This window comes from Scleropages formosus, chromosome 22 (genome assembly GCF_900964775.1).
Source record: "Scleropages formosus chromosome 22, fSclFor1.1, whole genome shotgun sequence".
NCBI classification, from domain to species: Eukaryota; Metazoa; Chordata; class Actinopteri; order Osteoglossiformes; family Osteoglossidae; genus Scleropages; species Scleropages formosus.
In genome coordinates this window covers 11320642-11347278 of record NC_041827.1, presented here as the reverse complement: position 1 = coordinate 11347278, position 26637 = coordinate 11320642, and the positions used below count along the sequence as shown (strand labels likewise).

The following is a 26637-nucleotide window of genomic DNA, read 5'->3' as shown; positions in this document are numbered from 1 at the left end:
TGTAGGCAATGTGTTTCACTTGAGTTTGTACAACATTTAATTATGTAGTACACAATGGCTTCATTCTTTTAGCTCTCAGGGTCTCATCAAACATGGAAAACATTCCTTTTAAAAAAAAAATTTCAAAAATAAGCAGTCTAAACTTGAGTCTAAGTATTTTTCCCCATTTTAGTGTAAATGAAACAATTCTTTCCCTCTCAAAGGTATTAGTGCTCACCCAATGCAACAGAAAACATTGGACAAACACTTGAGTAAAAAAACTCTGAAATGATGAGACAACAAAAGCGGTTATGCAAAAGACCGGTCAATTTGGATTCTCAGGAAAAACTTTTAACGGTTTAAATGCAGAACTTAAAATGTACACACAAAAATTAATGATAAAATACATGTAGAATTAAAATTAGTGAATAAAAATTTTAAATATTTGTTTTTCAAAACATGTTACAATAATTGATAAAATTACAAATGTTAACATAAAAACCATTTGTTATTTGTGGAAAAAAACATTTAAAAAAGAATAATTTAAGACCTGACTTTTCAAGACCAATATTAGCAAATGTGATGGCAATGGTGGTTACTGAAAAACAGTGTAACACGTCAGCCCTTTAAAATATTTATAAATTTATAATTCTTTGTATATTTTGCAGTTATAGACATACAGCAAAAAAAAAAAAAAACCCTCTGGCCAACATGTGCACAGGCTCCTGAAAAATTTGCTGAAAAAGCAGTGACTTCTCATTCTTTCTTCAAGGTCAGACAGAAAATCCTGTGGAACCAGATACAAAAACTGACAACTATTACAAAACATTAAGCTGACGTCTGTGGGCAAACCCATTAGCGTGCAGAACAATGTTGAGAAAACGTTTTGCGTTGACGAAATGACCACAGACTTGATAACAAGTATGTAACTTCTTATACTCCAAAAAGCAGGACCTGCCCTTTCTGATAATGGTGTGTTTATTTGAACAGCTAGAAGCTACGTGTGACAGAGCTGTAAATCAATAGTGACACTGCCATTTCAGTTAGGTATAATTACACAAACAACAAAAATACTATTAGTAGTAGTAATAATAATAATAATAATAATAATGAGGTCAGCTGGTTGAAGTGCACAAAATTCATGTCATGATGAGTAAGCTTATAGAACACAGTATAAACAGCCTGAGATTTTTAAAAGATACAGTTTGTCTACTCTTGCCTGATGAAAAGAATAAGTTATCCTTTACCAAATATTCTGTTACAGTAATTATTGTTTTTGGTTAAAATCTATAAAGATAAGACACAACGGACAGAGTATCTCAAATTCTGAAGGAAAACATTTCCGGAAAATGCCAGATGAAAAGGAAAAAAGGGGGGAGAAAAAAAAAAGTTATGAGAATGCAGTGCATTTTAAGCAGTGAACCTTAGTAGTGAACCACACGACTAAAAGCTATTGTACTACACAAGAAAAATATGCATTAATAAATAGTGATGTAATGAGCACAATTCATTCACACATTTAAAAAACATGAGAGCATATTTAAAATGGACACAATTATGGCAAAACACAAATTTTGAAAGCTAAAATTAGGTATGCCTGTGCTGAGAGCCAGACTGCCAAAAACAAAACAAAGCAGATCAATGCAGTGACTGGGGAGGGTTGAGGAGGGAGAGCACAGCAGCACTTGGCGTCCGTGATATAATGCTTTAGCTTCTAGCAACAAAACCACGTATCACTGCGCTTTTTTAATGGTATTTTGCTTGTTTTCAGGGCATTCTGATCACAGTGGTATTTCTGTCTGGGTGTGTCTGGACTAGGCAGGGATTAAGGTTATTTAGCATGTCAGTTTAAAGGTTTGTGTTCGCAGAAAGGGTTTTCAGACTGTATGCGGGAGGGGTAATTATACATGGGAAGGGTAGGCGTATCGAGGGGGATCTCCGTGGCTGTGTCCATTCACCAGCTCCCTGCTTTTTGTTGACCTCATTCAAAAGTTTATGGCCACCAAAAATGCTGATATAAATAAAATAAAATATAATAATATAAGGACTCTGCACAGTCCTTTTCAGTCTTTATGTAGTCATGGGTTCAGGCTTTTCTCTCCCACCTCCTGAAAGAGTGAGGTATAGAACTCTGGCTCCAACTGCTTGTTGCGGTAGCGATTGGCGATCTCGGCGATCTTCTGCTTCCTGCGCACGTGCGGTGGCGTGTAGGAGTCGCTCTCCAGTCTCTTCCTTCTGCATGCGTTTATCACAGTCTGTCTCACCAGGAACCCTGAAACATCCCATGGAAAGAACAAGCAGTTCAGTCATTTCCTTGCCAACTGCACTGGAGGGGCTGAGTCAAGAGAACTGGTTCATTATAACGTAGCTTACCTAAAGATCTTCTGCTAACAACCATCCCATCCACCAAAGGGATCACCATGCTGAATTTGCCCATGGCGCCGTGTAGCTTGATGCGGAACAGGCCTGTTTTCAGGGGGTGAATGAAAACAACCAGGATGTCCTTTTCTGAAGATGAAGATCTGAGAGAAGAGGACAGGGGAACAATGGCTAGACCTCTCAGACCCAAACACAATCAATGCAATAAATCAAACGTCAAATATTTTGAAGATCTACAGCATATAAATGCCTACACAGACCTTTGCCTCTCCAAAGAGGTGATCTGATAGTATTTATGAACCATCTGCAGAGTTCTTATGTATACAGAAACCATTCTACAGAAAACTATAACCAAGTAACCTAGCAGTTAACGGTCATGATTTCATACAGAACAGGTGTGGCAAGCAGTACTAAATTCTGACAGTGTGGATGCTGCAGGTTCGGCTGCAGTACCTGTAGGAAGCACTGCTGTTTGCAGTGGTCTCCAAGCCAGTACTAGTCTCCACCAGTAGTTCTGGGAGGGGAAAGTTTTCTGGAAAAGGCAGAAATTCAGTTTAGTTCAAACAAAGTGTTGATGTAGTACTTTTGGCACTATGAGTCACCACAGGTCCAGCAGTGTTACACCACAGGTGCCAAGACCCTAGTTTCTTCGCACCATGACACTTTTGTCTGTCACCTCTGTGTTATGTTGCCACAGTTCATGCCCACTGTTCCCATAATCAATCATATTTATTCCCTGAATGTCTGTCCTCGTATAAGTCACATTAATATTCTAGCTAGCCATTTTGAACATTGTCTAAGGGAAGAAATGTGATATTTGACATGTAATTGACAAGCACATTAAGGTTTCTACACAATACTCGTGCTTCTAAAGAAATTAAACAGGGCACAATGGACTTAAGGTGGCTTTTACCGATGTCATCAAAGCGCTCCACCCAAACGACAAGGACTTTAGTTTCTGGCCCCAGAGGCGGAAGAGCCCTTCCTGAGGGCATTTTCTTTGTCTTCATGGTGGGATTCTGCAGGCATGAAACCAAAAGGGTAGAAGCTCTCACTAACACAGAAAATTAGCTACCGACCTGTCTTTACCAACAGTTTTTCATCTTCATTTCTTTTGTGTGGTCCATTAATGCTTACCCTTTGGGAGGGGCTGATGTTTTCTGAGTGGTCTGGGAAAAGCTCCAGCGTTAAGTTCGACTGCTTCAACCCACTGGGCAGAAAGTCCATCTGAGAGTCGACATCTGAGGCTGGGAGGCTGTTTTCTGGTGATTCAGCTGAGGGTTAAAAAAAACTTCAGATAAATAAATTATGTGATACAAATGTCCTGCAACCTGCAATAAAAAGAAAAGATTTATAGTGCACTAGTCCTCAGTCATAGTCTCTCTTTGGGCATGCGCCCTGCAGACATTATTTTCATCCACGAAGTAACTGATTTAATTAGTTCCCTGCTTTAGCTAAAGCTGTTAGCTAATTAGGTGAATTGGGGGGGGAGTTCTGCACCATTGTAGTAATTACAAACATGACTTGTTTCCATGCAGGTGTTTACATTATACTTACATTTATTCATTTAGCTGATGCTTTCTCCAAAGTCACTTACAATTATTTACCTATTTATACAGTGGGGAAATTTCACTGGAGTAATTTAGGGTAAGCTCAAAGGTATTACTGCTGGCGGTAGCATTCAAACTTGCAACATTTGGGTCCAAAGGCAGCAGCTCTAATGACTATACCCCAGTTGCCCCTGTTAACAAGTTTAAGTTCTTTAAACCTTGTGAAATGTTACTTACTAGAGGAGTCCATTAATGAAGGAATAACAAATGCAATTTCAGTCAGAGCATCAGCATAATACAGGATCCTCTTCTCCCCGTTGAAAATGCTGCCGCCAGTGTCCCCCAATGGAACTGCTTCACCTACTGAAAGAAAGCGTATCTCTCAGTGCTGGCCTCAGCCAGAACCCAAACCCCATTCCACCACGCCCCGTAAGCTCACCTGGTAGTTGGCATTCTGCTCTGCTGTAGGTGTTGATAGACCAGCTGGTGTAGACACTCCCTGTCCAGCCTGGGTGGGTGCCCACATCCACGGGCCAGCCCAGGGACAGCAGGAACTCCAGAAAATGCTGCTGCACATTTGCAGATGACTCCACATTTCTTAGAATCTATATGTAATGATATAGACATACTAGTGCTTTCCAATTGTCATCAGAAAGTTTGAAACCTCAACAGTTAGCAGTTCACACACTTGGCATTCTACTACTTACATCTTGGCTGCTCTTCTGTCCTGCCCTCATGTAGAATATAAAAACAGTGTCAAAGGGTCGGCAGGGAAGGAGGTCTAAATAACCTATGTCGTCGAAGAAGCCAGGCATGGAAGATTCCAGTGCAATGAGATGAGGAGGTAACCGGCTATTGCATGGCTCCTGAAACATGAAAAACGTCCATTTTCAGTTCTCAGAGAAGCACTGCATGTTCATAGACAATGGTTATTTAGTCTATTAGAGCATGTTCACGATACATAATGTTTTAACACAAACTTTAACTAAAGAAACTTTTTTTTTTTTTTTTAAAAAAAAAAAAAGCTTGAGAAAAATGTAAATGAGTCTTATTTGCTCATTGGATGCTTTTCTCCAAAGCAACTTACAATGTTAAGTCATTTACAATTATTTAACCATTTATACAGGTGGGGAGTTTTTACTGGAGCAATTTAGGGTAAGTACCTTGCTCACGAGTACTACACCTGTAGTTGGGATTCAAACCTGTCACCTTGGGGTCCAAAGGCAGCAGCTCCAACCACTATGCTACCAGATGCCTCACCTACAGACAGTTGTTTTCTTAAGTTCTCCTGCATACCTTCAGTGCTTCTAAGGACAGGAAACCAAAGTGAGAAAGAAACAAGCGGGCAGTCTGGAACTCCTGTGAGGGCGGTGAGGGTTTGCAGTCGATCTGGGGGTCTGGGAAGGGCTTGTTCTTCCACACCTCTTCGCTATGGTGCTCCACAGCGGCCTCATACTCAATCTGCTTTGCCATTATGATCCTCAGCTTCTCATGCTGCACCTCCAACTAGGAACAAAGGGATTCCCAGAGTGATGTTGGATCTTTAATTCAGGAAGCAATATGGAAATACTGAGTAGCAGAATGCACAAAATATCTGAGTTATGGGCAGGACTATCATTCTGTGACAAAATGGGAATGTGCAAAAAGCTCACTTGTACCTCCTTATTCACGATGTCGTGCAGATCTGGGATACTCAGATCAGCTTTTACAAAAGGAATTTTATCCACTTCCTCAGGAAAAGGTCTGTGCTTCACATTAAACCGAATACCAACATCATTCTTGGGTGTGGGGCGGCTTTCAGGGACGAACACCTGCTGTTTGTGTAAAAAAAGGAAAAAAAAAAAAAGATTTGTCACACTACTGTCTTAGAAGTTTACAGTTTATACAGCAGCAAAGGTGGTCAAAAGAATATCTTTCACTTTTGATACAAACATCCAGTGCTATATGTACAATATGTAGCATGGCCTGCAGCTGCATGCCCTGTGTGCATCTCACCTTCTGGTTGGCTCGGGCCCCTCTGGGCTGGTGATACAGCTGCATTGTCCAGGCGTGTCTGCCAGACATCCCCCGAATCAGCATGGTCACGGATGGGCAGGGATCTGCGCAAATTCAGTGAGTAACGGTTCAATACCTCACTTTCCATCCAATCTGAACAATCTAAACACCAATGCTGAGGTACAGATCTAGTAGGGACTCAATCTGTTGTGATGCACTTCTTTTTTTACTTTGAGTTGTAGAGCACTTTGGAGACCTACAGTGTCTGCTAAATGAATAAATGTCAATGTAAACGTAAATATTTTGCCCTGCCTGTTACACATGCAAAATAAAATGCTGGAAATGTGTACTGCACTCACCGAAAGTACCGGTTTCTTTGTGGTGGTGGGAATTGTGCCCGTTACTTTGCGTGTACAGCATACACTGAGTTCTCATTTTTCTTTACTAATTCCTGTATGCTCTACTCACAAGGTACAATTTGCCTAAATAATCTGCACATACATGTGGATGAATAGTTGCTATGATAAGTTAGCAGCCGCGTATGGGGAAAGACCAAAGACATAGCAAATTTAATTCTCCCCCAGTCCTCCCATGATTCATACTAATGCACCAGCAGAAGCATCAATGTGACAGCTGAGGTGCAGGGAGATCAGAATCATGATACTCACTCTGCTCATTGCCCAGTGGCTGCTCCAGCATTGCCAGTAGGACAGAGCTGTCCAGCACAAAGTAGCGAAAGTGGCTCCTGCTGGTGGAAGTGAGACGGGAGCACCTGATCAGGGTGTCCTCGCTAAGCAGACTGCATGGAGAGGCAGGGCCACTTGGGGATGGAAATGCCCCCAGGACCTGCATGATACTGTCAGAAGACAGGCAGGAGATGTGAAACATGCTGAATCAAGGCAATCAAGGTCAAAAGTCAAACGTAAGAGAGTGCATCTCACCATGACAGTGTGGCTTCTGCTGCATCCTTCACCCTCATGGAGGCAGGGTTGTGCTCCTTATCACCTTTGTAGCGTACCTCTTGCTCACCTGTCTTCGATTTACTCCCCGATATGCCCAGCTCCACGATTTCAAGCACTTCTATCAAACAGTCCTGCAGCAATCAAATAAAATTCCAATCCATCAAATTTAAACAGCACATACTCACAAGCATGTACCAAGTGTTTCACAACAGGTTAACAGTATGACTGACAAGAAAAAATTATTCACGTGGTCTGAATATAGAAAGAGTACAGAGTCAGAGTTGGAGGTGACCTGCCTTTTCATTCAGGATGTTCGGGTGTTCTGTTAGCCACACGCACAAGCATTGGAAGGCTGCTACTATCATGGAGTGGAGGTCTCGGGAATGCAGGGGTGCTGGGCGGCTACACTGGTACACGATGTAGCTGCAGATGGAGCTGATGGCACGCTTTCTATCTGAAGACTCGATGCTGGCCTTCACCTGGGCAGGAAAGAAAGTCAAGAGCAAACAAGACATTTTTGCAATCTATGGCGTAACATGATTGTAGATATGTAACAAAAAAGGGTTTTTTATTACCTAAATGATATGCTAAATAAACATTTGTAATATTTATAAACAATAATGTTTTGTTTAATATGTTACAATCAATGGCAGTAAAAACAGCTGCAGCTAAATTGATCCCAAGTCTTGCTCTGTATATTGGCTAATTATTTATATTTCATCAGTGCTGGGGAATTTTTTTTTTTTTAAGCGAAATACCCAGTCTTCATGGCATCTGATTGCCCAGGAGCTGCACTACCTTAGCCAGGCCAGCAAGTAGCTCCAGCGCAGCCAGGGAGATGCTCATGTCGGGGCGCCACTGGGAATTGAGCCTCTGGGTGACCAGGTGGATGCTGCGGATCAGGAGGCCAGCCGCTGTGTCTGTGTGAAGAGCTACGATGTAACCCCAGTACAACACACACACACAAGCACGCACACACATGCACACACACACGAACAGCACACAAAGGGACAACAACGCAGCATTAGTAAATTCAAGCAAAACAGGCCAAAGTGAAGCAGGCACATACAACTAGTCAAAGAAACGGACGCATGTTAGAGGCAAAGGTTTAACCACATAACCCTGGTGCCCTTTTCAATCAGCTTAAAAACAAATATTTAGCTATGACAGCATTCTGCATAGACCATAGTTACCAAAAAAAAACTAACAGATCAGTCACCAGCACTAAGTGATCAGAACACACCATATTAATTTCAGTGTTGTAAACATGCAAAAAATGATTGAAATAATTGAAACAACAGAACTCCTTCCATTAGCCAACAGTTAGACAATTTTACGGAGAATGCTGGTACAACAAGCCAAATTTATAGCAATCATGAACGATGAAGGACTGTAATTGCTTTACAAAGCAAATTTTTGTTACAGCTACATCTGTTCATTTCACTCACTGTGGCACACTGCTTGCCCTTATACAGGGTCGTGGTTTAAATGTAATATTTTCCTTTCCTTTGTTTTAAAAGAATATTTACCCAAAAAAAAAAAAAGTAGTTCTATTATGCTATTAATTTGAAAAGTTAAAATAAACCCTGCAACCTCAATAGCACTGGGTTCAAAGTTCTCTCATGTCTTTCCATCTTGAATTAGCCATCTGACCTCATTAATGAAAAAAACATCATGGTGAGCATGAGCTACCTACTGCTCAAGTTTTCAGAGATATTATGCATTTAGAGAGACAAAGCGGCCTAGCATAACACCGCTTCTACATGTAATGACAATCCTAAGGGCACAGCACACACAAGAAAAATAAAATAAAAGAAAACATTTGGGCTGTCACACCACAGATATTCACCTAATGCTTCTATATCTATTTACCACTTTTACCAGGCTTGCTGAACGAGGGTGAATACAAAAACCCAATGATTTTCTTGAGACGCTTATATTATGGTACGGAAAACTACATGCTCAGGTACAACAATGTCCACAGATATGTTGGAAAACACTTATTAATCTAATAATGCAAATCCAGTACAATTAATCAAAAGTGAAGTTTATCGCCACAGAACTTTACACTTTGACTCACTGATTATCATAGCAGGACTAAAGTGAATCGATTTAGAAGGTATCTTGAGCCTGTGACCCTGGTGAAAGTCCTGTGTGAAATTTCTGGGGACATGGGAACGTCAGTCTTACCGTAGTCACGGAGGAGAGCCTGTGCCGGCCGCTCGCTGTCAGGTGTGGTAGCCTCTGAGCTCCCCCCGCTGGTGGAGCTGATGCCACTGTTATTACGACTATGGCTCTTCACTGATATGTGGCTGCCTTCACTGTTGGCCTGAACAACCTGTCGTGGAACACGAGGACTCAAAGTAGGAAGTGCAGTGACTCAGACAACAGGAAAGAAGCACAGTACTTTAAAAATAAAAAATAAAAAAAAAAAGGCCAAAAGTTCCTAGGTTCCACAGTGTGATGTCTGAGAATGTGTATGAAGCCATTACCATTTCTGCTTGGGTCCCTATTGACTCCAAAAGAGCTGAATCCTGGACGATATTTAGCATTGCACCTGCAAAAAAGTAATAATTGTTATTTGCCTCTAACAGGGTTGTAAATGAAAGAAGAAACTGGCAACTGGGACAAACCTAGTATCATCTGTGTGTTGTTGGGGTCCGTCTCAGTCTGTAGGGCTCCTATCAAGATATTAACCAGCCTTAGCCTCAGGGACAGGAAGGTGACAGCCTTGTCATGGAGCGAACTGTCATCATTACTGAATTTCCCTTCCAGCAAGACCTAAAAGAAAAAAAAAAGAAAAAAAAAAAAAAAGACATGCTGAAAGCAGGCTGAGCTGCATGCTTCTTCTATCCATCACACCCATGCATGTGGGTGGTTTTAAACATTCAACATATTTAAACGTCACCCACTAAGGTGGAAAAAAAATAATAATTTCACATATAAACACACAGATTTTGTGAACAAACAAAAATTCAGCTGCTTCCCTCAAAGCAGTTATTTAACAATGATTTGAACACAGGTTTCTGGGTGTTAAACACAGTTTTATATACAGGTCTTTGCTTTAACCACTATACTTCAGAGTACATATGAGTATGTGTATATAGTATAAATAGCTGATTTGACCAGTAAAAAGGAAGAAAAGGGGCTGAATTGAAATCAAACATACATGTGTGCCTGTAAGAGTGAGCTGGCAAAAGACTGCAATGTGTTAAGATGCAGAGTTTAGCATAAAACCAAGATGTTCAGCTCAATACTGCTCCAGGAGGGACTAATTATGTCTTGACATTTACAATAGCCCACGCTAATAAACGCTAACCAGTTAAAAAGCAACCCAGTGTTTTTCTAAAAGTAAATTTTTCTTACAGAATCAATAAACAGTGAGTTAATCAGATTAAAAAAATACAAAAGTAAAAAAGCAAAAAATGTGGTAAAACCTCAGAAGTACTATGTGACAATGTCCCAGAGTGATTACTGTACATATAAGTCATCCCCATTAGTCCTAAATGTTTTAAAAGTTAGCCCCAATTTGTTATATGTCATATGAAATTAAGTAAGTCAGAGGCTGGATATTCTAGAGCCACTTAATTTATGTGGTCAAAAATGACTCAGTGGCACTTAAAAACCTATTGCCTAAAGAACTGGAGGTCAGCACTACAGATCAGTGAGAGTAATGATAAGACCATGGCAAAAAGCACTGATGTGCTGCCCAATAAAACAAGGAAGTCAGAAGTACCTGACTACTCACTCTACACCCAAGAAGAGTGCTGTGCACCTTGACTTCTGTCTGCTTGACGGTTCCATTCATGAGGTCCAAAAATCAAATGTCCGCAGCTTCTTGCTTTGTCTGAATGAACTCCCCCTCTCTCAAAACTACTGAATCTATTTCAGAATTCTGGAGGGGTCTCAAAACCCACTTTTTTCCGGACCAATTATTCTCTGATATTTGCATCACACCATCTGTCTCTATCACCTTTGTATGTTTTAGCCTCATTTCTACAGGCAGTGACTTATGTGATGTAACAGGCAAAAGCCATGGTATGGGGTGAATGAACTGCGCTGTGACATTCACGTATGGATCCAAACCTCTTCAGCTCCTGTATAATGCACTTTTGTTTATCTTGACCTTTACACTGCTTTAGAGAAAAGTGTCTTCTAAACACTAAATGTAAGTATGATTTATTTAACTTGTTTTAGACAAAAATTAGTTGATTACCTCAGACTTCAGATTCCCAAAATGATGAGGGAGAGGCAGCAGTGACATCAAGATGTTGATGGAAGCCCTTCGCAGATCAGTTGGGTTGACATAGCTCTTAAATTTGGACAGCTCCCTGGAGAAGGGGGCAGGTGAAGAGCAATTGCATGTCTTCAGAGGAGGCCCCAGCACAGGTAAACCTACTATATGTTAACCTTTTACTCAACACGCCAACATTTCATTGAAAAAGAGCATTTGACAAGGCATCGCAGCCTTATTTTCTGTTATAACTTGATGTTAGTTTCTTTTAATTGACAATACTACATAAACAGCAAGCTGAACGATGTTCTCGTAACCCAAGTAACGCAACTTAAAAGCTGTGTCAGTTTCCAAATGTATACACACTTTCTCTGACTCTTTGCTCTGCAATTCTCACCGATCAGGCAGGATGGTTTCTAGTGCAGATATAAAGTAAGGGACCACAACATTGACGCCTTTCAAGTCGGAGCAAAAAAGAGAGGAGGAGTTGAGGATAATGCTGGCCAGTACCGGGCGGCAGATGAAGTCCGAGATTTGGAGACCCTGGATGAGAACCATATAAAACCTGCAGGGATGGAAAGAATGTCCACAAAACAGTGTGGTTAAGTTCATGACTTTGAAATCTGAAGTACTTAACCTAAAAGATGCAACTTTATAAAAAGGTTAAATGACAAGGTATTAAATAAATGAAAACATCTTCAGAAAAAAACAAAAAAAAAAAATATGTGCACAGGCTAGGGTATGTAGGGTATCATAGTTTTCATGTACAGTTACCTGGACAGGTAGACAGGCAGTATTTCCTCCCCAGTCTTTTTGCTGCAGAATATCCTGCAGAGTGTCCCACAAGCCTCTGCTCTACCAGACTCATAGTTATCCGGGAACTCATTAGCATCAAACAGAGGGTTTGAGACCATGGTGTCAGTGGACAGCTGGGAGCCTTTTCTGCGCAGCTCCACACCAACTTGTGTGGCCAGAGCTGGGGAGGGGGGTGGCACAAGGGGGACAGAGGGGAGAGAAGGCAGCATAAATCGAACAAGCCACCATCTTCAGCCACAACAGGGAGCTCTGACATAAAGATTTTGCAATGTGAAAAAGCCACCTTTCAATAATGAGAGAAAAAAAAAAAGTGTCCCTTGGAATAAACACCAAAAAAAAATTGTTAAATTCAATTCAACTTGAAGTCAGTATGTCAAAGATGTTTTCCTTGTCAGTAAACAATAATACAAATATAACATACAATCTGAAATTAACTGAACGATCAACCCAAGTGTTCATGTCCATGTCAACTTGTGCACTGTCCATGCATTAAAACAAATGATATAGCAGAACTCACAGGATCTGAGGACACTTTGCACTAATTTAATAATGGTGGGCTATTGTGTTAACTCTGGCTATGAATAGAGCAAAGGATGAAAGCTCACTGTAAAGCTGTATTCCATGCAATAGTGCTGAAGTGAAAAAGGAACAGAAAAAAAAAAAAAAAAAAAAAAAAAACAGCAAAGTCTCTTTGTCAGTTCCCTTTAAATGATAAGAAAACAGGATATCAACTGTAATTACCAAACAAACAATCACTCCATCCATGCATTAGAACACAAAAAATAACCAGCTGAAAAAAGGAACACAAACTGAACTTGAGGGAAACAAAGGACTTTTGTATTTTTGTTTATTTTGTTTTTTTATTTATATAAAATGGTTAGTGCAAATACTCTTGATCCATGACATGATTCACAGATCAGAATAAACATGGTGGGTTGTATTAATCAAGGCAGAAGAGGGTCTTGCTGGAAATGTTCCCCTACCAGAAACACAGACAGGAAGTGGACGACTCTCCTTTCCCCAAGGAAACAGAGCAACAAAAAGGACTAGTGACGACAATGTTCAAATAAAAGGAAACATGGCAGCAATGGCAAAATACAAATAAAAGACTGCAATTGAAGAGAAGCTAATGTTCCTACTTACAAGATTTATAAGAAAGGAGAATTTGGATAAAAGATGCTGCAAGATAATAGAAATAAAAATGGAAGTAAATCAAAGGACAGAAGAAATATAATATCTTTTTAAGTAATATAGTATCGTTATTATGCCAGACTCAGCTGTCTTGACTTTTTCAGCAGCTGGAATTATTTTTGTTTATTTCATGAAATCCTGTTATGCAGAACAAAACTAAAGTACAGCAGGTTGGCAGTCAAGTAACTAACACTCAGACACCAGCATGCACAACAGGAAATAAAAATTAAAACAAAAATACATACTGTATGTAGCTGGAATATAGATTTCATCATTCTAACAGAAACCTTTCAGCTCAGAATGTTTTTTTTTTTTTAACAAAGCAAAATTTCCTTCTGAGGTTCAGATCATACGGGGATCTAATGGACTGTTGTAAGCATAATTTAAAAAAAAAAGCATTTCAACTCAATTTCCTATCTTTTGATTTCTAGTGTACAAACAAATATTTTACATATGCGTTTCTCTAACCTTTGTTTCACTTGTATAATTATACTTTTCACACTTTTAAACGAGTAAGTTTTAGGGTAACACAGGTAAAAGAAAGCATTATTTACACTTCCCTCCTCGGCAGCCAATGAAAAGCAGAGGAACACAGAAAAGTACGCAGGGATGGCCTTCAGCAGAGAATGAACGAAAGTGCTGTGTCAGAACATCACGGGGAAACAGCCACAAAGGCTAATGTTTCCAGTTTAATGTTCCCTCCACAACATCATCATCCTGATCAGAAATGCTGCTTGTTTCCGGCAGCATCACTGAGGAAAAAAGATAGACAAATGTACTACATAAACGGAGGTAGGAATTTTCTGAGCTGAAAGAGCTGAACTTGTGACAATAAAGTGGCAAAAGAGAAAGTGGTTGCCATCTTTACAGTGCTGTATTTTCAGTTGCCAAAGCTGGCAATTAATCTTGCATGTAGGAAATTTGTATTAAAGAAATAGGGGAAAGAAGAAAGGAAATGAAAGCAAGAAAGGAATTTTAAAAAAAAAAAAAAAAAAAAAACTGTGTACCCTAGCAGATTGCTGGAGTGTCCTTACCAGTCATACTGCTGTCCTTGCTCATGCCGTTGTGCAGTTTACAGTGCACCAGCGCTGCGTCAAACAGCCACTGGCCAAACAGATTCAGGACACTGTTGACTTTTGGCCGTGAGGGAGCGGGAAGTGGCCGGGGCTCCGAGTTCGTCTGGTTAGGGCTGGACAGCGGGGACGTGGATGAGGGCTGATGGGACACTTTCGGTGGGTGGGCTGTGGTTCCCTGTTGAAGGAAACAGAGAATACACTGATTCTTCAATTTACAAACATAAGTAGGCCAAGGAGTCAATGCATAATTCAATGCGCTCACGAAACCCAAAGTCACTTTTACCACAAATCCACAATCAATAAAACTTTTGTAATGCAGACCTTTATTTACAGGATAAGCAGTGGAAAAGGGGGGGTGCGGTGGCGCAGTGGTATGGACCGGGTCCTGCTCTCCGGTGGGTCTGGGGTTCGAGTCCCACTTAGGGTGCCTTGCGACAGACTGGCGTCCCATCCTGGGTATGTCCCCTCCCCCCTCGAGCCTTCCGCCCTGAGTTGCCGGGTTAGGCTCCGGTTCCCCGCGACCCCGTATGGGACAAGCGGTTCAGAAAATGTGTGTGTGTGTGTGTAGTGGAAAAGTCTCATATAAAGCTATAACGTTAAAAAAAAAAAAAAAGAATCTTATTTTGTTAAACAAGCACTATAAAAACTAAAGCTAAACAGAATCTCTAAAAATAAAAATGTCAATATAATCCAACTTAACAATTGATGACAGTGTCATCCTTTAAACATGTACAGCATTCATCATGTTGTTAACGATAACCAACACTTAAACACCAGAAACTCGTAAGCACTGTGGAAGCAAACCGAATTCAATTGGAAGTGCTTTGCTGCCAAATAACAACTATATGTGGAAATGCAGAACAGTTCCACTGAAAAAACAAACACCAATTTAGAAAATGGACAAGAAAATGCAATAAAAAGTAAATAAATCTGAAAAATGTTTCTATTTTTGAAAATCTGTAACTCATAGTAATTGTATTTAACATTTTTCACAGGTTTATCACTGATATAGCAAAAGGCTGAAACCCACCGTGGAGGCTTTGGCTGTGACCTTGGTGGCCCCTGTGGGACGATGTTTACGGCTGTGCGGAGGCGTGGTGGTAGATGGGGGTGGAGGCATGGTTAATCTGTTGACAGGTGTGGGTGGGGCACTGTCAGACCTAGGTCGAGAAATTCCTACCCAGAGGTACACAGAAGGGAGACAAGACAACACTATTAAACATAACAGAACAGAGAGATCCTGCCATCACTGCCTGTTCTCTGCACTATTAATATTCTAGTGGGGTTCGTAGCTACCTTATTGTATATTATTTACTTTTCATCCCTGAAATGCATATGAAGTATGAAGCAAAAAGTACAAACAAGAGGTAAAGATTTTTTTTTTTAGATCCACATTAGCTGATGCCATGAGGAGTAAACATCCATACTTCACAATGTTAGCTACAAAGATGATGGACTATAGAAGATGATCTCCACGAACGCAAATGCAGTTGGTGGATCTGAGATCATCCTATGAGCATGAGAAAGAAGAGACTGAAAAAGTGTGAAGTTTGACAGTTGGGTTAGTGTATATAAGAAAAAGAATTACAGTATATAACTGTATTAAAGAATTCCAAAAGTTAATACTGAACTTACAAAGCAGCATGAAAGCAAAACAAGTACTTTCGCTATAATGTATACCTACGTATCACTAATTAATGACAATGAATTCAAAAGATAAATTGTTAAAATTTCACTCTGACAAACGACCACTACCTGTTACTTCTGGGTTCGGTGATGTGGTCTTTTAAACTGTCATACGTTCATACATGACACCACAATTTTTTTTTTTTTATGTCTATGAACACTGCAAATCGTTATGGATGGCTACTTAATGTAACGGGGTGAAGGCCTACTGAACACCATAACAGTATAACCTTTCTCTTAAGTAACACTCCAGCATTTAGAGAGGGAAGACAACTGACTCAGCAAAAAACAATAACCGAACCAAATGTCTCCCATTATTTCACCAATAAAATGTCTCCTGTGATCCATGAAGTAACCAAACAGGGATATTGATGTAGCATCACACTAACAGCTACCTTACAGTTACTGTGACACACATGAAGCTCAACAAAATTTTATAACTGCATTGCCAAGCACAAAAATGTATTCCTACCACACACGAGTATTAGTACATAGTATTACACTGGTTTAGTTTAGTCAGGTAATAGTATACCTAAAGGAGATGCTCTTTCATGTATACTGCTCTTACATACAGTAAACCCTGAGGAATAAAGACAGAATAACTCTGTTAATCAAAAGAACTGGACAGTCTGCATTAACAAGTAGCAAATGTCAACATACTCACGAAAATAAAATCAGAGATGGAGAAAAGGGCAGCGGTCATTTATAAAAACAGAAATACATAGTCACGATCCAAATCAACTCGTACCAACAGCGTTAGCTTAGGAAACAAATCGAAGTGTTTACTAGCAGAAACGTGCGGCACTGTGACTTTAGCCTTCTATCTGATCTCTGGATTTTTTCCATGTCACATCTGATTTCAGACTGGCTCTGCAGGTTCACAGAACGCAACTGGTTCTGCTGCTGTAATGACGGCTCTCCTGCAGCCACAAAGATGATTACTTCACTTCGGCTTGTCCCCCCCAAAACAAACGTTTCCAGTTTGGAAAGCTGTATCAGGTCAATTTAAGTTATTGCAGGTCGACTGGTGGAAGACAAAGCAGTAGTTTCACAAGGCCACCATCTGTGCACTGACTTACAAGAACCACTTACATGTCATGCTGTTATGACAGGAAAAGAGAAGGCTTACAGTGTGAATGTCAATACAGCAGCATTAACTCGATCTGAAATAAGGATCTCACTGCATAAGAAAACAAAAACAGCAAACATACATTTATACATTTCTATTTCTCCTTTGTTGCAAGAGATACACATGACTAAACATAAGGGGAACCTATGAAATGTTCATGAACCACTACCCAGGGTCAAGAATTTTTTAAAGGTAATTTCCTGCAGTTTAAAAATATCTAGCAGAGATTAAATTACAGAAGGTCTCCTCCTGCATGCAGACTGAGAAAAAAAAATGGCAACCTGCCACTCTACTTCAGCTTAGTTCAACAGTCACCAAGACAGGAAGCTTGCAGTGCTCCCATCTGCTAATGTGTTTTCTCATTGTGACAGCATGTTGCCTTCTTTGTCACTGAAACACTGGTGTGTCAAAATGGGGTACAGCACAGACTACATTATACCTTGTGGAAGGAACACAGGAACTCTGGACTGCATTTTAAACAGTGGGTTTTTAACGTGGACTTTCCTAGAATAGTGAAGCCAAATCCACAAAGCAGGCCCCGGCTTGCAGCGGAGTGTCGTCCCGTCCGGGGTGTGTTCCCTGCCCCTCTAGCCTTGCGCCCTGTGTTTTCAGGTTAGGCTCCGGTTTGCCGCGACCCCTCTTGGGACAAGCAGTTGTAGACATTGTGTGTGTGGACATGTTGTTGGCATGTTTCATGATTTTTTCTATACTTTATTAATAGCCTGACTGAATTTCCCCATGGGTATCACTGCAGCAGATCCAAACACACTTTTGAAAAGTGGAGGGAAACCAGAGCACCCGGAGGAAACCCACTAAGGCATGAAGAGAACATGCAAACTCCACACAGACTGAGAAGAGAACACATAGACGGCAGTGCTGTGTGCGATGCCATCGAGTTTGCTCCATAAATTGTAGTTAAGAGTCTTTTTTTTCCCCCCAACAACTCTATACTTCAGACTGTGATCAGAATAATAAATAAATTTACTTTTGGAATATAACAACTAAATACTAATTCTTTCAGCATGTAACCCAAGTTCATACCCTCCAGTTGTGTCTACTGTGCCTTACCGAGGAAGGCGTCGACCAGGAAGCTAACCCCGCGCATGGCGCGGAAGAATATCTGGGGCAGCTGCTTGAGGCAGGGGTGCTGGATGACTTCCTGTGGCACCCCGCTAACACTGAGTAGCTGCTCCTGAAATTTGGGTGTGGAGCTTACAATGATGGGGTTGCTCAGGTCCACAGGGTTACTGCAACACAGCAAGCAGTGGGCACTCTTAGAAAAGGGCGCACGGAGACTTTGTTTAGAAACACAGAAACCATGCATATGTTTAATCCAAACAGACGCTGCTTCCATTTGCATGCAAAGGGAATGTCACTTTGCCAAAAACTGACCTCAACATATGCAAAAAGCGGAACCAAGTCTGTGCCACACACTCGTTATCCATCTCAGCAGGAATCAGGTTAGCGTCTTCATCTGGAACTTTGAATGGTGGAAACGAGGGGCCATAGGTGAAGCGCAAGAGTCTACACACAAACAAAGAAGCAAAAACCTAATTTTAATGTGGGTGCCAATATTCAAAAAAGTTCTCTCTCTCTCTCTCCACAAACCAGTTCCCACTTACACTGGCAAACATGTAAAAAGGATTGTTTTCAGAAGTTGGACAAGTTCTGAAATCATTCTATAGAAAATTGTACAGTGCCCTGCAAAAGGATTCAAACCCCTTGAAAGTTATCACTGCCTACTAAGCCATTTAATCTGTTTAAACAAAGGGATTTTAGCAGAGCAATTCACGTTATGCATCCTCCTGAAGGATAGAACAGGTCACTGAACCAACAGCCATCAAGCTACAAGTCCATGTCCTTAACTATCCCTGTACCAGCTGCACTTGCCTGTATTCTTCCTGGGTTACCTGGAGGTTAGGGCACAGATGACCTTGCTCCACTGCTCTACAACTGGAGGGTGGTGTCTCCAGTTGGCCACCATCTCCCTGGCTGTCTTCCAGTATGGTGGTGTGGGGAAGCATCGGGCGCAGGCCAGGAACCACACCTCAAACAGCACGCTGATGAGTTTCTCTGCTAGCTTTTCTGCTGTACCCCCTACAAGAGTTGACAGCAAAATGTACAGCAGTGAAAAAGGGAAAGGGTGTTTCATCCATGGGAAAATCCACACCTGGTGCTCTACTCAGCATGTGCAGACACATGTAAACCACTGACCTGTTAACAATCTTGCGAAAAACAGAAATGTGCAACGTGAATAAGAAAAAACTGGATTTTTTTAGATGCTTGTTTTAAATACAAAAACATCTGACACATTACTTCACTTCATATGAACACTTGGAAACTTTCACCATACACATGATTTCATAGACAAATAGTATACAAATCTATCAATGCCCGTGGCATCCTATATGAATAATTCAAATCTGGTCCACCGATATGACCTGTAAAAGTTCTTAAAAGAATAAACTCAACTTGTTAACAACATCAGGTAAATAAAAGCAAAATATATACAACTATAGACTTTCAAAGCCCCTGTTTAAATTATTCTATTTGACGGAGTTTGTGTCACTGTCAAAATGACGAAAACAAAAATATTCAAGCAGGATGGGAGAAGAACATAACACACAGACCTCCTACGGTAGGCGGGGCCAAGAGGGTGTCATTGATCCGTAGCAAGAAGAGCAGAAGCACCTCCCAGGTCTCCCTAACCATGTTGGTTGACTCACGTGCAAGCTTCTGCACAGCTACCAGCACCTGCTGGCACAGGCGGAAGTGGCTGGGACTGTAGTGCTCTGGCCTACCATGAAGAGGTGCAAAGAAAGAGTATTGCCGGAGTTACAGGGTCTGTGGTTTCACAAGTGGGGTTGAATTTGGCTCCTTGAGTGCAGAGTTTATATGTTCTCCCTGGGTTTACATGGCTTCCCTTTGTGTGCTCTGGTTTCTTCCTACAGTCCAAACGTGTATTTTAGGCAAACTGGTGACACTAAACTGCCTGTTCTGTGTGTATGTGTGCGTGCACTTGTGTGACACATTGTTCTGCTGCATAAATGGGTGAGTAATTATAGGCAGTTCAGAAAAGCATTATAAGCAGCTTTGGACAAAAGTCACTGAGAAAACAATAACATCAAATAATATTAGTAAACGAATGAATGAATGTAAATATAACAGTAATGTAGGTAGCAAGTCCAAAACATAGTGTTGGCAGTGACTTTAAGACATGAACATGAACTTCTAAGAGCACCTGGGGAGAAAAAGGTTGTAGAGGTGTTTGAGAATTGTCTGCACATAGAGGTTGGGTTCCTTGATGACCGGCTGAGGAATGGATTCCCGAGGAGAGACCAGTGCCATGATCCAGTCCGTGTAGACGTCCACACAAAGCTTAACAGTGTCTTCATCCAGAGGTAGTGTAAGGCCGTAGCACAACACTTCCATTGTCCATTTCACCTGCACCAACAGCACAGCCAGACATCAGCAGACAGGTGAGGACAAGGCTGACGTTTACTCATCTTCAAAACTGTACACAAAGCTGAGTTCCTATCTTAACCAACATATCCATAAAGGCACCATATGAGTTACAAATTAAATACTGCAGAGTCTAGGCAATGTTTTTCTTTATATATGTAGCTACAAAGTGGTCCACGTGTCCCATTTATAACCCAGTCTACTAATGTGGGCCCTCCCAATATGCTACATGAAACATGTCACAACATGTCTCAGCAAGAAATCTCAAGTGAAATTCAAAAATGCAAAAACTGGTCGTTTCTCTTTTTTTTCTTTTAAGCTGGACATTTTACGCGAACAAATAAGCCTAGAGATATAACAATCCCTTCATGGAACTTTACGTAGAAGTTTTCAGTTTACAAGGCTATGTCCTTCACCACTGCCACACATTTACATTTATTCATTTAGTTGACACTTTTCTCCAAAGTCACTTAACAATATTAAGCTACTTACTATTATTTACTATTTTAAACAGCTGAATAATTTTACTGGAGCAATTCAGAGTAAGGAACTTGCTTAAGGGTACTACAGCTTGAGTGGGATTTGAACCTATGACCTTTGGGTCTAAAGGCAGCAGCTCTAACTACTATACTACCAGCTGCCCCATACTTGATGCCTCTACTGGAAGCTCTTGACAACCTTCATTTGAGAGTTTAAAAAAACAAATATATTGTGGTCTGTGAGCATGAAGACACAACCAGGACCATTTACTGAGTCTCATAAAACCCAAAGACAAAAGCACTAAACAGGTTTGTCCTGAAGGCTTTGTTACACCACGCTGGCCTATTCCTCTACAGGCAAGTTTATCTAATGTCCTGGCTAACTGGGCGAAGGAAGGGTCAATACCAACTGCTTGCACAAAGTCCCAAGAGGATCCAGAGGAAATCCTCTCTCTTATCTCCAAGTGCAGGAGCCCAAGGCTCTAACTGTTACAGCAGAAGTGGAAGTGAACACTGTTTCAAAGGACAAAAGGACCAAAGGACAAACCACAGCACAATTCAGAAGCCTCAAATAAAAGTGCAGCACAGTAGTCTATAAAAAAAAGGTACTATTTGTTGACATACAAAAAGAATCATCCTGAAAAACAAATACATGCAGAACAATAATTACTACAATTAAAATAGCAGCAGTAATTAATGTCTTCAAATATAACTATTTTTGTTTGTGTTCCTATAATTCAATAAAATTATCAAGAGAGCACAGGAAGTCTGGTTTTCATAAACTGTCATTTTATTGAATGAGTTTCCTATTCTCGTCCTTTTCTGAGTTTATTTAGTTAGGTAAAAACTTTTTTTATTCCTAGCTTGCTCACACTGTCACTTTCAGGAAGCACTTCTCCTTGTCAGGGTCATGGAAGTCTGAACTTTATCCCGAAATCACTGAGCACTAGACTAAGGAGTACACAATAATTGACACCTGTAGCGATGCTACCTCAAGGTACCCACACACTATGGGCAATTTAGAGTGTCCAAGTCACCCGTAAGGCATGTCTTTGGACTGCGGGGGGAAACCAGAGCACCCAGAGGAAACCAATGCAGACAGATACAGGACATGCAGAAACTCCACGGATCGAAGTTTAAACTGGATTCAACCCTATGCCCGAACAGCCAAGTTGCGAAGAGGCAATAACGTCACCCGCTGCGACACCGTGCCGCCCTCTTCCCGAGCTCATCGTCCCAAGGTTGAAAGCTCATCATAAACTATTATTATTTTTTTTATATAGTGGATGCCGTCAAAGACGGCTTACGAGGTCAAATAATCAAGCTTACAATAATTTGCCATTTTAAGGTGGGGTGTTATTGCATCAATTCTGGATTAGGGCACTAGAGCAGGGGCAAGAATTTGCACCTGGGATCTTCAGACTGCAAGGCGACGGCTCTATCCGCTCTAACGCTGCACTACTAACTCTGACACCGCCTGCTGCCAAAGAGAAAACACCTGAACGTGCAGACTGGGGGGGAAGCTGCCTGAAAACGCACCTCTTTGTCCGATTTGAGGAGGCTCTCGGTGACGGGGGAGCTGAGGCCTGCCCCCAGCGGACGCACTACGGCGGTGGCCACATCGCGGCCCACCGCCGCCGGGTAGGTGTGCAGCACGCTTAGGTGGCCTTGGTCGCTCTGGACCACGAGGTGTAAGGACCGCCACTCGGAGTACATCGTGTACCTCTTCTACTGGATCCAACAGCTCCCTGCAACAAAGCGAAACAGTGCGCTGCTCAAGAAAACGTCAAAGACCTTTGCATTTACGAGAGACACACCGAAACAGCGATAACCACCGGAAAAAGGCTTAAATTAAACAGTGAGATGTTTGTGATCAGCTTCTGTAGAGTTAGAGAACAGCAGGCCTCTTTAGCCTAGTTTGGGAATCAGCTTCCAGGTACTTTCTGACCAACTCAAGTCAAGTGCGTTTCCCTTTTTCTCGCAGACTTTTTAATTTCCTCAGGAACAAGATGAGAGCGACTCACAACGCAAAGACAAAAACGCAAGCAAATGTGTGACACCTCACTGAAAAGCAGTAAACAAGGTATAATATAACTGCAGGCATGATGATGAGGAACCAAAACATCTGATTCTCTACGACCGTACCGTACGTACCGTTAGTACCTATGCAGTTAATGCGAAAACTATGTCTTTTAGCAATAATAAGTGATAAAAAAAAAAAAAATGTTATTGTTTACAAATGTTAATGTGTTCGGAGAATTAAAAAGCGATGTCAAACTTAGGGGCTGCAGGCAGCGGGGGCCCAGGCCAGGCCGTGTCTAGCAGCGCTCGGGCGGCCCGCAGGTGCTGAGTGTCCGACGACGGGGTCGGAGAAAGAGAGGGACACGGCCGCGTAGGGCGGAGGTGCTGGGCACCTAGCAACAAAACTCGTAAAATAACAACGTATTTATAATATTATATTATATTTCCAATGCATGCAGTCTCCCGAGGGAAGAGTTCTCACAATCACAATGATGTCTTTTGATTTTTTTTTTTTTTTTTTTTTAAAAAAAAAAGGTCTCACTGTGTCCAAGCATAGTTGCTGGCAACATGAGCGTTAGCCCAGCCGCTCGCTAGCTCCTCATTGCTAGCTCCTCACTGCTAGCTTCGCTAACCCCGCTCAGCTGCGGTGGCGCAAATTTTAAACCTGCAGCTGCCTGCTTCTCGTCAGCCGGTTTACAGAAACATTCCGCTCGTGTCTAGACATACCCGACCAGAACTCGCTTATTTTCCCCCAAGTGCTTCATTTTAGTTTTTTTTTTAAAAACGTTACAATTCATGATTGAGATGACAGATGTGCTTCTTCTTGTTTTATCAGCAGGATTCGATCGATTGATTATGCCGCCGGTCCGTGTCTCAATTTCTTACGCAAACGCAACACCTCACTCACTCACTCAAGAGCTCAGTTGGCTCTCTGAAAACTAAAGCCACTATATTGTAAAATAAGGATACAGTTTGATATGAGCCACCATGCTAAGGGTGCTTTTTCTAGTTTGAAATGTCACAGTGCTCACTGGACAGCTGGTTGTAGTGTCATCGGAATGGAAGCTAAAGCTAACCGAAGGGCCGCGCAGCATTCAGGCGAAGCGAGAGCGTCGGTTGTCGCCCGCACGGTGAACTCGAGTCCGCTGCTTCACCAGCGCAGGCCGCACTGTGGGACAACAAGATACAGGCTAAAGGGATGCAGAGTCGTACCAGTACCTGAAGAGCAAGAGGCTGACATATCCACCGTCCACGTCCTCTCGACCGATATCTCCCTACGGCTCATAAGACGACAGCATCGTTATTACTGTAGCATCAGCAACGCAAATGAAAACCCTCCACCCCGTCCGGCGGCATCCGCCGGCACCAAAACTGCGGGGAAGTCGGTGGCCGAGCGTCGCGAGGAACAGCGCCCTCTGTCGGTACTCCTAAACCGGGAAAGTGAAGCACTGCAAGCCGCGGCCCTCCCGGGCCTTCAGCAGTTCGGTGCGCGTTCAAAATAAAAGCGACATTTGTGCGTTAAAATTCAAATTCACGGAGGAAGTTACCTAAGTCCCGTTCCTCTTTTAGTCATTTAAATTAATATTGCACGAAGTTGTGTAGTAGCGTGTAAGGTTAATCTAATACCTAGTACAGTACTGTAAGGTGCTGAGAGAAACCTTCCCCTAACTATTACAGTAAGAATTCCCCCTGCTATATAATGGATAAGTCACTGAAAAGTTTATTCGATACTGAGTTACCTTTAATAAAAAGGAATTTTAAATAAATAAAAGATTTAACGCATAAAATGCTGTGACAGGCGCCATGTTCAGTCAGTGCTTGTAGTTTTCCTCATGTAGTTTTTACATGCAGTATGGTTGTCCTCTTGTATCCAAAATATGATGGAGAATTATTAGCACCAAAAAAAAAAAAAAGGAAACAAGCTCTGCTGCTGCATGAATGAAACGCTCCCAGCTCGTTTTAGGAACAGATGTTCCTAGCAGTACAGGTTGTTCAGTGGAGCTGCAGCCCAATTCGCCCACTTTATTGAAATGTCACTTGAAGACTTGACCATGTTTTGCTACAATGCACCGGAGGATCTTTCCACAAATGAGCAAAGCGCATTGTCTTCGTTGTGCTGAATGAATTCTAAACATTTGAAATATGAATTTTCTAAACAATACAGAACTCCTACAGTCAATAACCACATTATTAGCACAGTCACTTTGTGACCTTATTGTGTACAGTTACACATTCAGACACAGGGCTGAAGAACAAGCACATTGTGGTGCAGAGTTCTGGGTTTGGACAGGGCAAAAATGGAAGAACACATAAATAGCATTCATAATTAATGTTTTATTGAAACACTAAGAAATAATACTTTCAATCCAAGGACCCCCTTTTCTTCAAGAACCAACACTTCCAGCCAGCCTTCTCGGTCTGTATTACTGCCCACAAGCTTTCTTCCTTCTTAGTGCCAAACATTGTCACCCCATTATTTTCCCCGTAAGTCCCCCCAGCGGTTGAACACTTACATTTCACATTTTACCCAGAATGCAATTATTTACAATTAACACTTTCCCACTCGAACACAGACTAACATTGTCGTTACATAATGGACGTTGCATGTAGCATAAGAAGTAAAGGAGAAATACTTATACAAGCATTATCAGCTGAGCAAAACAATGTTGCCATAAATTGCAATTATTCATCCCTCAGTTTGGCTTGCAATTTAAAATTAGCCAGCATAATACATATTAAACACTGTATGTGCTCTAACAGAAGTTAACAGTAAACAGAAACTCAGTGGTTAGTGATGTCACCTTAAAGCTTCAGGGTTTTTGCTTCCAGTCTGGAATCAGATCTCTGGGTGTGGAGTTTACATGTGCACCCAATGGCAGTCTTACTCTCGTTTCCTCCTGCGTTTTGAAAACATGCTGTTTAGGTGATTTGGAAACTCATTACTCTTACTTGTACAAACACAATAAAGAACTCAGAGTAAGACCACCGCCTTCTTGAAAACAGCTTCTTTTATATTTGGAATGCTGCCATCAACATCCTGAACCATGTGTTATGGGATACTAAGGCATTTTTCAAGTCCTGAAGGAATGTGTCTAACTCTTTCTAAAGGAACTAATGGAGGCAGAATTGTACCCTCTGTTCTGCGTGCCCGAATTTTCCGTAAAGTTCATCTTTTGATGTGGTTACTGGGGAGTCCCAGGGAGGTGTCTGAGTTCATCCTGGAGTTAAAGAAACCACTCATCAGAATATCATGAGGAACCTATTTTCTCCATGGGGTTCACCTGGTGGCTGAAATGGCTTTATATTCCTTGCCATATGACACGTTCTCACAGAGATATTGCTGAACCCACTGCCAGTGACAGCACAAGTGGATGGAAGATATCTTTTGGCTTTTACAAAAGCTTTTACAGAATATTCTTTAGCTTTTAGAACCACAAAGGTTCAAGGAAAGAATAAAATATTCATCAGACCGTATCACTTTTTCTCGCTGTTCAGGAGTCCAGGTTTTGTGCTCCATTCCAAAATGACAGGTTTTTCCACACTGACATTGAATGCAAGTATTTTCTGAATAGCAGCTCATCTACAAATACTTGCTGTGCAAACACTGTAACATTCAGCTTTGGAAGAGTCAAAGAGATTTAAATTAACGTTTAAGGTAATTGTTTTGTGGTTTTTAC

General features: G+C 41.4%; 1 protein-coding gene across 14 annotated transcripts; it reads right to left on the bottom strand.

Annotated features, from left to right (window-relative positions):
• Positions 1 to 512: 512 nt before the first annotated feature.
• On the bottom strand, positions 513 to 24346 carry ralgapb (Ral GTPase activating protein non-catalytic subunit beta). Of its 14 annotated transcripts, none has more exons than XM_018725943.2 (32): positions 24179 to 24346; positions 22478 to 22686; positions 20239 to 20441; positions 19628 to 19794; positions 18908 to 19094; positions 18390 to 18521; positions 18066 to 18244; positions 16401 to 16448; positions 15213 to 15358; positions 14141 to 14357; positions 13059 to 13094; positions 11874 to 12075; positions 11497 to 11664; positions 11082 to 11196; positions 9499 to 9646; positions 9358 to 9422; positions 9056 to 9203; positions 7664 to 7785; positions 7162 to 7344; positions 6845 to 6996; positions 6572 to 6759; positions 5904 to 6007; positions 5567 to 5719; positions 5205 to 5414; positions 4616 to 4774; positions 4348 to 4513; positions 4146 to 4268; positions 3496 to 3632; positions 3272 to 3377; positions 2812 to 2890; positions 2353 to 2501; positions 513 to 2251 (listed from the first exon to the last, which is right to left on the bottom strand). In XM_018725943.2, exons 2-32 carry the CDS (start codon positions 22652 to 22654, stop codon positions 2058 to 2060), a joined length of 4563 nt encoding a protein of 1520 aa, XP_018581459.1. In that variant the 5' UTR covers positions 22655 to 22686; positions 24179 to 24346; the 3' UTR covers positions 513 to 2057. The 14 variants fall into 14 exon arrangements, with proteins under 14 accessions (XP_018581459.1, XP_018581454.1, XP_018581455.1 ...); XM_018725938.2 differs by having other exon boundaries at positions 514 to 2251; positions 4146 to 4271; positions 5567 to 5722; positions 7664 to 7797; XM_018725939.2 differs by having other exon boundaries at positions 514 to 2251; positions 5567 to 5722; positions 7664 to 7797.
• Positions 24347 to 26637: the final 2291 nt, after the last annotated feature.